The 10898-nt window shown below is 43.8% G+C and overlaps 1 protein-coding gene across 4 annotated transcripts; it reads left to right on the top strand.

The window, feature by feature from the left end:
• The first annotated feature begins 1029 nt into the window (after positions 1-1029).
• gmeb1 (glucocorticoid modulatory element binding protein 1) lies at positions 1030-10477 on the top strand. Of its 4 annotated transcripts, none has more exons than XM_084032520.1 (10): positions 1030-1168; positions 2339-2531; positions 3158-3210; positions 3302-3417; positions 4560-4663; positions 5202-5350; positions 6184-6309; positions 6431-6568; positions 6876-6998; positions 7876-10477. In XM_084032520.1, the coding sequence occupies exons 2-10, from the start codon at positions 2404-2406 to the stop codon at positions 8724-8726; spliced, it is 1788 nt and encodes a 595-aa protein (XP_083888646.1). In that variant the 5' UTR covers positions 1030-1168; positions 2339-2403; the 3' UTR covers positions 8727-10477. The 4 variants fall into 4 exon arrangements, with proteins under 4 accessions (XP_083888646.1, XP_083888643.1, XP_083888645.1 ...); XM_084032517.1 differs by having other exon boundaries at positions 6861-6998; positions 7876-10476; XM_084032519.1 differs by lacking the exon at positions 1030-1168 and adding an exon at positions 1249-1350 and having other exon boundaries at positions 6861-6998.
• Positions 10478-10898: the final 421 nt, after the last annotated feature.

Below are 10898 nucleotides of genomic sequence, written 5' to 3'. Positions count from 1 at the left end.
ATAGCACCAAACAAATTCTACATTTATTTTAAGCTGAACATTAAATTGACAACAAAATTTAATTCAAATATAATAACGGAATTTGGTATTTGTTCCTAATAATAATAATAGAAAAAATGTAGGCTGCTCTGCTATTTCCCTTCATTCCATGAACGCAGCACTAGTATGAAATGCGCATGGCAACCAATGAGAGCCAACAACTCTACGCCGCTTGGTCCGTTTTACCCATCATGCTTTTCGAGAGCAAATTTGCGCATCCAAATGTGCTTAAATGTCTACAAATATTCACTATTGTCTACATATTTTGAATAAGTATTGTTGTCTAACATGGTTACTGTGCAACGCACCACAAAGCGCTCATCGACAGATGTAATGTTACGTTTGTCGAACCCCTGAGTGAGGGGCATGTTGCCATAGGTCATATTGTGGGACGTTCAAGTGAAGCGTTAAAAAGGGCTTCTGCTGTGTTTAGCACAGGAGGGGTGGGGCTAACCACTCCTTCTGCGGAATCGCCATCAAGAGATTTCGGAAGCAAAATTTTTTCACCAGGGGCAGCTAGTGATCGTTCGTCCTGGCGCCCCGTCTTTACTTGTAAAAATAAAGTTACTCTTTGAGCTCGAATACATGAGAGGTGTTTAAACCGCATGCACTAAAGCGACACAAGCCGTCTCGCGGCCACATCTCTGACTTAGAACAATTCAGGATCAATCTTCTTTATCTATCGACACTTACTAAGGATGGCTTCTGCAACGAGCTCAATGATTCCTCACAACGTTAAGCATATCTGATAACTAGCTGTGTGAAAATATGTTGGAAATACACATTGTAAGATGCCTCCTCGCCCTCCGGATAACCTGTACGCTCTTTGGAACTCCACAGGCAGCATTCACCAACGACAACACAGATTTGGCTCCAAGCAGAACGGACACAATCTACGAGATGCATCTCAATAAACAAAGCATACGCAAACAAATATGAAACAGTCCACACTCTGTTACACACAAGAGAGTTGCAGTCGGTAAAATTAGTTGCAGATTCATTTTTGCCAAGTGTACGAGAGCGTGATAACAAGAAGAGCGCCGAGCAGCAGGAAGTCAAACTACATCAGCGAAGTGCGCATGCGCCGCAGCTCTCTTCAATCTAGGGCTGCGTTTCTCTTCATAAAACGGTAAGGACAAGGTATTTTTTTAAATATCTGATTTTAAATATGCTTGGCTGAGAAATATCAACCGTTCTCACGACACTGGCGGCGGTTTTGACCGGGTGTTTCGGGCGCGTCGCGGATGGGGCTCAGCCAGCCAGGCGCTTTCAGAATGGAGGGGCAACGCCGCCGCCGTGCCGTTGTTTGCTGTACGTGCCGCCGCACAGGGAGACGTCATTTTGAGGGGGAGCGGAGAGTTAAAATGCAGAGTTACGAAGGGACGTACGGTTCAGAGACAAGCGGCACGTAACCGTCACACTGTAAATGCAAAGCTTTACCCGTCTCGGGCAGTATGGTTCACAATACCGTTCAGACTGCCACATATATAGTTACGCCCTTGCGTTAGCCATAATGGCTACCGCCAAGCCGAGTCTGACTAGCTGTGTGAAGATCTCAGCAGCGAAACGAGCATTCAACAGCCCACGGCGGTCGCGATAACCCACTTTATTTTGGGAAACGGGAGTCTTTTTCTGTTAAATAAAGCGGACGGACTTAGCTCGAGCGTTGCCGTGAATGGGTTTCTAACCCCACGTCCGTTAGCATCGCACTGAATCACGCAGAACAGCGGGGTATATTCACTAAAGCACGCGGGAGAAAGCTCACACACTGTCCGTTAGCGTTACCGTTACAACTTGTTAAACAATCTGACATTTGTTAAGTGTCACTGTGATGGCACTTTGCATAGATTACTCCGCGACAGCACGGTTAAGGATACAATACCAGTCAATACGCTCAATGCTTTGTATAATTGCTAGAATATAACTTTATATTATTCATATTAATGCATTTGTGCTTTTTTAATATATTGACCATGGCTGTTACTTTCCCAGCTGATAAGAGAACATTAACATTAAAATGACACATTTCCAAATAAAGTTTGTTTTTCTTTCTGTTTGGAGAGAGTGAAACATAGCTAACAACACAAACAAGGTTGTAATACGTTTTATTTCAACATCCCCAGTCTTACTATGTCATGTTATGTCTACATTTGGGCTAAAAGTTTCAGTTAACTAGTTGCCTAACTTAACATTAAGTTAACCAGCTATCCTAATGCCAGGCTATTAAAACTAGATTTTGGGTTCTGATATCATCCATTTAATCCATTTTTAAAAAATGTGTTCATCCATTTTTTCCCAGATGAACAAAGTCCTGGATAGCTGTTACACGAAAGCAGCCCCCCTCTGTAGTCCGCTGCGAGTGTGATGGCGACTACAGACGAGGTCGCGGTGTCCATGGCGGAGGTGGTGATGGTGAAGTCCGAAGGGGAAGGCGACCCGGATGACCCGAACAAGACGCAGGTCATCCTCCAGCTCCAGCCAATCGCCACTGGGTATGTGCTGAGGCCGGGTGCAACGTGGACTGAAATCACGGTTCAGTCGGTTCACTTCCAACCACGCAAACAAACTGGTGCCAGATAATCAGCCACAATTAGGTTTTGATTACAGTGGGATACAGAGTGCCGCACATGATGTCTAGTTCACACTGTTAACTGTTCAAGGAACATTATGTGAGAATAATTATACCCTGTATAGTGGACTCAAAGCATCCCACAATTCATCTTGAAAAGCAGCGTGCAACCAATAACCGTCACTTACTGAGCATTGTGTACCATCATGCATTCCTCTAGGAGAATGACGAGAGCAGAGAGTGTAGCGCAATTGAGACGGATCTATTAGTTGTGGTGCGAAAATGAGTAGAGCACTGCATCATAACACAGACGTTCACAAAGTGCTTTGAATTTAGTTATTCATTTGGGAAAATACCCTTTTAGCTCCCACATTGACAACAGGAGTGTATGCTGCTCCTTTCGTTGTTACTTTTCACAATAAAAGCCCTCGACATGGACATGGCATTACTGGGGAACCAGGCGGACTACTAAAAAAACAGAATACCTCTATACTTCCAAGAAGACATTTTGAAAATGCCAAATGTTTTTTGTTGTTGTTTTTTTTCCAGAGCTGAATCTGCTGAAACAGATGCAGCTGTCATGACGGTTGAAGCGCAACCTGGTAAGAGATTGTCGGAATAAGATTTAGTGATGCTTTTTTCCCACCAGCCTCCTCAAGTGTAAACGCTTTGTGTATCTTTCCATTCTTTCAGAACAAACCGATGGAGACGATGTTGAAATTGGCTGTCCCATAACATGCGGCGACAGTAAAGCCGTGTTGCTCGTTAAGAAGTTTGTGTGTCCAGGAATCAATGTCAAATGCGTGAAGGTTGGTATTCCTGGTCAGCGTTACTGTACTGTACGTTACTGTACTGTACGTTACTGTACTCTACGTTACTGTACTATACGTTACTGTACTGTACATTACTGTACTGTACGTCGTTCAATAGTCGGTCACATACACTACATCCAACGTGTCAGGATCACATAGCATTATGCTGGTTACATTTATAAGTTGGCATGTATTTACGATGGCTGCCCTGACTAATTATATATGATAGTTTTTCTCATTTATGCTTCAAGAGTTTTTAAATGAATACCGGTAGTATTTTTAATACTATTATCAGTCATAGTTGATCAAGTTGAACCTGTAAAGAGCAGTTAAGGACAACAAATGCTCAAATCCAAGGTACGAAGGCTCACAAAAGAAGTACAAAAAAGTGTATATGAGGCTGTAAAAGCTCAGGTATGAACGTTTGTTGGTGGACCAGAATATTACCGTATACGTAGGACATTCACTGAGGTAAAATGATACATTTATATCTATTTTATTATATACACTTGTTTTTGGCATTTTGCTTTAATTTGATAGTGACATAGAGATACAGAGAGGACATGCAGGGGGAGAAAGGGTGATGTAAATTAATGTTGATGTGATTGTATGGGATTTGTTTCAACCATTAAGCTTCCAGACTCACTCACTCCAAAAAAATATGTAGTATTTATCACAGGAAAACATTGAAAACGTTGCACAGTGTTGCTGTAATTCAGGCAATAGCCCAAAAACACACACAAATAGCATCAACATATGAAGGAAAAACAGGCCTGGTAGTTGAAACAAAATGGCAAGCATTATATCAGTATTCCAATTGTCAATATTATTATGTAGAACATATTTTACAGCAGTAGTATATTGTATCCAAGTCAAATACAATCACGGATTCATTTTATCACCAGTCAATCTTCACGACTCATAGATTTATTTATGTAATTTTTATTGCAATAATCACTCCATGAGGGTATAAAAATACTTACAAATTACTTTTATTTAAATTAAAGGCCGGTATTAGCAAATCAATATCAGACATATGAAGTACAGTATGTTATTTTTAGTTTATTTTTTTTCCTGGTGGTCATCTCTTCACTTGCATGAAGTGAATTCATTGTGGTTTCTGAATATCTCTCCACCAGTATGAAGACCAGCTGATCAGCCCGAAGCAGTTTGTGCACATTTCTGGAAAAGCCACTCTGAAAGACTGGAAGAGAGCCATCAGGATGGGAGGAGTCATGCTAAGGTGGGGGGGGGCCTGCATAAAATTCCCAGTTCTGGTTGCTTGCACAATACACAATATTATAATTCATTACAGTCTGCATGCACACTCTTCCATATTTATTTCTGCTGATGTAACGAGGAGAAATGTGATTCGTACATCTTGAATAAATATCCAAAACCATGACGAGATAAAACATTCTGTGCGTGAGCTGAACTAACCATCACTTCGGGGCTGTAAATGGGATGATAATTATTATTGATAAATTATGATGATGGGATGATTAATTATTATTTTTAACTACACCTCCTGACTCTTCTATGGATGTCTAATACACATGAAGCATTCTGAAAAGGTATCATGTCGGGTTCATCAAATACTGTAACTGCTCCATACTTCATGAAAAGGAACTATTAAAGTAAATAAGGTATTCCAGAGGTCTTAACCTTAAATCCTCCTTTAGTTTAAAGTGACTGTAAGTAACATAAAAAGGTCTTGCTTGCAACCCCATCAGCTTTGTGGGGCTTTTTGATTTACTGTTTGAAACCCTTCTGCCCTCCAGAAAAATGATGGATTCAGGTCAGCTCGACTTCTACCAGCACAGCACCCTGTGCACCAACACATGTCGCAGCACCAAGTTCGACCTTTTAATCAACAACACGCGGTTCCCTCCTGACGGCTCCGGACTTATCACCCCCACATCCTCTCAAGGTGAGAACGCACCGAGGCTTTAGCAATTTTGTGTAATTATGTCATAAATTTGAGTAACAAACAAAAATTGGGAAACACATTATCCATGTGCAAGTTGTATGTTTGCTGTTTGACCCTTGTTTTTACTTGGCTTAGTCATGCAGGCTTTAACTGATTCTGGGGCGTGACAATGACTGGAGACTTGCTGAACTCTCTTATACCAGCTGGAGGAAATACTTCAGTTATACAGACTTCCTTCCGACCCGCACCGCTACGCTCCTTTTGTTATTCCTCTGTGACACTGAATGCCTCGGCAGGAGGCGGGATGTTTTCGGGTTATCTCTCCCTCTGCCCATTCACCGGTCCAACCAAACCTATCTACCGATGTCATAATATAATAGGATTAAATGATGAAGTGATGACATTTTGGACAGACATGGATCTAAACGGCAACTTGACTGACTGGTGGACACAAGGCGGAAATTCAAGTATTGATTTTAGATTTTAAGCCCCAGCTCTGCTTCCCATTGGAAACACCGCAAAGCAATGATGACTGACGAGGCGTTTGAGAGTGTTAACTTGCCCCGTCTGACTTTTGCTGTTTTTCTAAACAGCCCTTTATTTAACTTCAATCAGGTGACCCTAGTTCCAAACTCTTAAGCTGCAGTATGCTTCACTGTTGTGTCCACTTACTAGAAATGAATACCCACATGTCAGCCAATCAGAAACGATTTGTCAGTGACCATGATACAAGCAAGTATAACTGGCATTGGACACACCAGAAACATGGTAATGTTTTAGTTTGTCCACGTTAAAAGAATAATGTGTGCTCTTTTTCTGTGTGTAAATTGCAGCTCAGGTGGTCATGGGTAATGGTGGAACAGTGGGCGAGGACAGAGTGGAGGTTCTGAGTGGGAAGATGGACTGGATTTCAAGCTCGCTGGAGGCTGCAGAGAAGAAGGAATCGAATGAGATCTCAGGTCAGAGAAAGCACACATCCCAACACACGACCATTCATCTCACGATCAAGTTAACTCCAGTTGGAGATCAAACACACACAAACACACCAGTGACTTGGGTGTGTTGTCTGTATGTCCACAGAGGACACGTTGAACTTCTGGAAGGGCATCGCCGATGTGGGTTTGCTGGGTGAAGTGGTGACCAACATCAGCACGGAGCTGCTGGAGCTGCTGAACGGCGTGCAGCAGCGGCAGGAACCAGCTGGTGTACAGGACACGGGTACGGAACAACGCTAATGTGTGCTGGCTGCTGGCAAAGCGTCATCCTAAGAGATCATATGTAGGACTTTGGGAGCTGCTCTAAGATGCACGAACGGGAAAGAAAGGAACAAATTCAGCTGCTGTTGGAAGCAGATGGAGGGAAATACCAGAATGATTTCAGTAGGGCTACTGTGGGTTTCTGTAACAATACTGACTGAATAGTTAATGATTCAATGTTTACAACAGCTGAATTTGTTCCTCCTTTCTGACTGACCAAGTGACCCTTTGATTGATTGCCGCACTGATCCCAGATTCCTGTCTGGTAGAGGTGGCGGTGCTCAGTAACCTTGCCCAAGTGTTCGGCCTGCTCGACTCCGTCAAGAAGATGCTGGAGAGGAGGAGGCAGCAGACGGATCCCAGCCAGGAGCAAATCCTCAGCACCCTCACCAGTGAGTACAGAACCAAAACAAGGTTCCACTTCAGGAGTAGACACGTTAAACTGCAATCACATTCACTAAATATTCCACTTCTTGTTTCAACATAAAAACTAAATAATACAATCTTGAAATTTAAAAACATATTAACACCTATTAAAGAAAAATATTAGAAGAATGAATATGCTCATTACGACCATCTCACACAAATTTTGGAGAGAGTATGATGTTAATGCAGGATCGTCATCGATGGTCATCAGACAGGATGTGATTCTAGATTTTTATTTTGACAGGAAATCAGTGTTTCTCTTACTTCGCTTGTCAACCCACTGTGTTGATATATAAATGTTTCTCAGATCACAGGTGCAAGCGCACATTTTGTAGATGAAATCGACATTTAAGCCATGCTAGTGGTTTGGATCTTGGGTTCGCAACATTAATCTGTCAGTCCACCACTTTGACATGGAAATATCTCTATCAAAACTAACTGATGGAGTGCTTTGACATTTTGCACATACATACATACCCACGCGGGGTAGTGGCTGGAGGTCGTTGATGCACTCAGCGGTCTTATCACTAATGGATAGGAGAAGTGAGTGAGGGGTCAGCGTGCAATTCAATGGCAGTAAAAAGGCTAAAGGGCTGCATCCTTGAGGATGCAGCCGTTACTGGCCACGCAAAACGCGATGCTGTTTGTTAGCGCATGGACGCTTGCATATGTGGAGATGATGGAAAAGGGACAGATCACGTTTGTGTATATTTTGAGATTGGACATGACATTTGATGGCGTGTGTCGGCACAACCTCTGATAAGTATTGATATGAAATATCACTATTGGGGCATGCAAAATCTAATTTTAGAAAAGAATAACTGTGTTGTGTGCTGTCTGTAGACCTGGAGGTGCAGTTGGAAGAACAGAAGAAGCAGCAGCACGTACGAGCTCTCCTGTCTTGCCCGCAGCCGGCCAAAAACAAAACTCCCACCAAGCGGCCGACCAAACGACCTCGTCTTCAGAGGCCCGCCTCCACAACCACCCTCCTGACCTCCCCCATCCACCAGCAGGCCTCCCTGCAGCCCCAGCAGTTCACTGTTCTTTCCCCCATCTCGCTGTCCTCTGTGGGCCAGCCGTTTACTGTAGCAGGCCTGCCCATCGGCTCCCTGGCCCAGTCCTCCAACACGGTCACCCTGCTCCCCGCCGGCTCGCAGCTCTTCACCCGTTACATGGTGGCTGGGGACGGAAAGGGGGAAACCATCACTTTGCACCCGTCCTCAGGCCTCACACTGGTGGGCACCGCCATGCAAGACTCCAGCCAATTGGGCACGGTGGTGAGCCCCGTAGAGCTGCTGCACCTGAGCCAGCAGGCCGGCAGCACAGAGATGATGCCCCTAGAAGGCCAGGTGGTGGACGGCACCATGCTGGTGCAGCAGGAGGTGATGCAGGGCGAGGTGGAGGCCGGCCAGGAGCACACGGTCATCGAGATCAACCCGGCTCCGATGGAGCAGGCGGTAGGAGTGATGGAGCTGCAGCTGACGGGGGAGTCGGGAGGAGACGGGGCCACTATGATGGTCCAGAGTGGGATGGAGGTGACAATGGCAGCAGGAGGGGAGGAGGCGCAGTGCCACATACAGGAGGCACAGACTGGGGGGGTTCAGGGGCTACAGCTGGACGCCAGCGGACACTTATCAGGTGTACAGATAGTGGTGATAGAAGAAAATACTCAGGAAGAAAACAAGGTCAAATGAGACACACCTCCTATTTTATCCAGCAGAGCAGGTATGGACTCATATTGGACTTTTCACAGACTTGTGAAACTGTAAATACACAGAATTTCCGAATCCACAATTTGCCTTGGCCTAAGACCAAGCTTTAGGGGTAGCCATTTTTCCTTTTATTAGTGTGTGTGTGTGTGTCCATGCTCCTCAACTTTTTATTGAAACAAAGAGGCATTACAACACAGAATGTACTGTATGCTTCTGTTTGTTTTGTATTTAAAGTATGATTCTGGTTTATTACAATTTGGGTCAAATATTTGTAAATGTGGCTGCCATTTCTCGCTGTATTAATAACATTGTACTCACCAAGCTAAATATGGAGATTTGAGCGTGTGTCAGCATTTCTAAGCAAAAGTCAGACGGGGCAATCGGAGAGTCACAATCAGACAGGTTTCTATTAAAGCTCGAGGTTCGTCCAAACCTATTTGGAAGGGAAACATCTTTTGTGTGCACTCAGTTTTCCTTTACATTGATAGATAATTACCAACATTTTGGGGGTGGTCACACACCCGTACCAGGCCCGTTAGCTACTGAGCTGTGAGGAAACTATATGATTTGTCAAAAAGTGCTGAATAATGACTAAAGATAACAACCTTGAACTAATGGCTACTGAGCTCAGTTAGTTTCTGACTAGCTGATTTAAAACAAAACAAAAAAAAAGAGTTTATATATGTATTCATTTATTATGAATGAATCTGGCTAAACAGATGCCTTGTTTACAAACTGATCGTGTGACTGCTTGTGTTTCTTGCCCCTTCTGACTTCGCCGCTGTGTTCCCAGATGTCATCAATATCAATGATCTTGGTCAGTACACTGTCATCAAAACCGGCAGAACCAATGGCCAAAACATAAACAACACCCAAGTTGTAATTACCTGGAATGATCCATTAAGCCTCCACGAACAACCGGAGGATGAGAGAACGCTCCGCAGCTGCAAAGTCTACATCCAGGGCGTTAATGGTGCTGACGGTTCATCAGTTCACATCCTCTTGCACTGACTCGATAACAGCAGGCTGCACGTCACAGCCCTCTACTGTCGATCAGACTTATACCAGTAACAGTGTTGGTGTCACGCAAGGCTGGGATTAATTGCACTTGTCTGTTATGTCGTCGCGTTGCATCCAAGCTGTATTGTTTTTGCACTGTGTGGCGTCCTTCGAGGGCGACAGGAAGACGTTTGCAACAATGCCTCCTCTCAGTGTTCGGCCACACTGTGTGGCAGTGTTTTTTTAGTTTTTTTATGTGTTTAGTTAAATGGAAACAGACTGAACTCCTCACAGGGATGACATCGCTTATGCATTTAGACTCAGTGGTTTCTTACTGCCTCATTTCATTCACAAACTCCATTTATTTCCCCTCATGGCATCCATCTATGGCTTTATCTCAGTATGATAGATAGTGTGAGCTACTGGGCTGATTGTTTAAGTCAATATATAAAAAAACATATATATATACTTAATGTCAAACTTGGTATGCCTGTATTTTACATTTGTAAAGTAGTGTCATATTTATTAGTTTCCAAACTGAAGTCACAGCCCTCTCTGTTTAGGGCGCAGACATGGATTAATTTATGCTCTTAGTTGTCGCTCACATCAACAAAGACCTATTCAAGTCTTGTGCATTTCCAATAATTTAATTTAACAAATGAGGGTATTTGCATACTGACTTTGTAATGTGTTTTAATATCCGATTAAAACAGAAGAAAAAACTAAACGTGTGAGTGGTTGTTTCGCCACCAGAGAGCGCTGTGTGCACACTCCACCACGGGCTGAAACAGGAGATGGGGGTTAAAGCTGCATTATTAGAAGGTGGAAATAGTCTGCTGCTGTAATCTCAAGAGTTCTCCGTGTGTCAGCCTTATTGCAGTACACGGTGTAATCTGCACCGTCATGGGTGCTGTCCTCAACGGGCAGGCCTCCGTGGAGGCTGAGCCGTGCTGACAGGGCATGCACCAGGACTCGCTGGTTATTAGATTCCCCTCTTCTTTTAGCCCATAATGCTCCCAGACAGGCTCTATGAGGGGAAAGGCGTGTGGACTTTGGTTATACAAGTACAAAAATGGGGCACGTACCTGAACCAGAGGGCTAAAATGGACACTTCGACGAACTGATTGTAGGTGTGAGCACAAACGGCAAACATCC

Source organism: Eutrigla gurnardus (assembly GCF_963514095.1).
Source record: "Eutrigla gurnardus genome assembly, chromosome: 17".
Taxonomy (NCBI): Eukaryota; Metazoa; Chordata; class Actinopteri; order Perciformes; family Triglidae; genus Eutrigla; species Eutrigla gurnardus.
This window is presented reverse-complemented; position numbering and strand designations above follow the sequence as displayed.

Bases quoted from the DNA above. Each gene is read 5' to 3' on its own strand.
- gmeb1 (XM_084032519.1), top strand. From the start codon at position 2,404: ATGGCGACTACAGACGAGGTCGCGGTGTCCATGGCGGAGGTGGTGATG. The intron at 3,418-4,559 runs GTTGGTATTCCT...TCTCTCCACCAG, and splicing joins TCAATGTCAAATGCGTGAAG to TATGAAGACCAGCTGATCAG. The intron at 6,569-6,860 runs GTACGGAACAAC...CACTGATCCCAG, and splicing joins AGCTGGTGTACAGGACACGG to ATTCCTGTCTGGTAGAGGTG.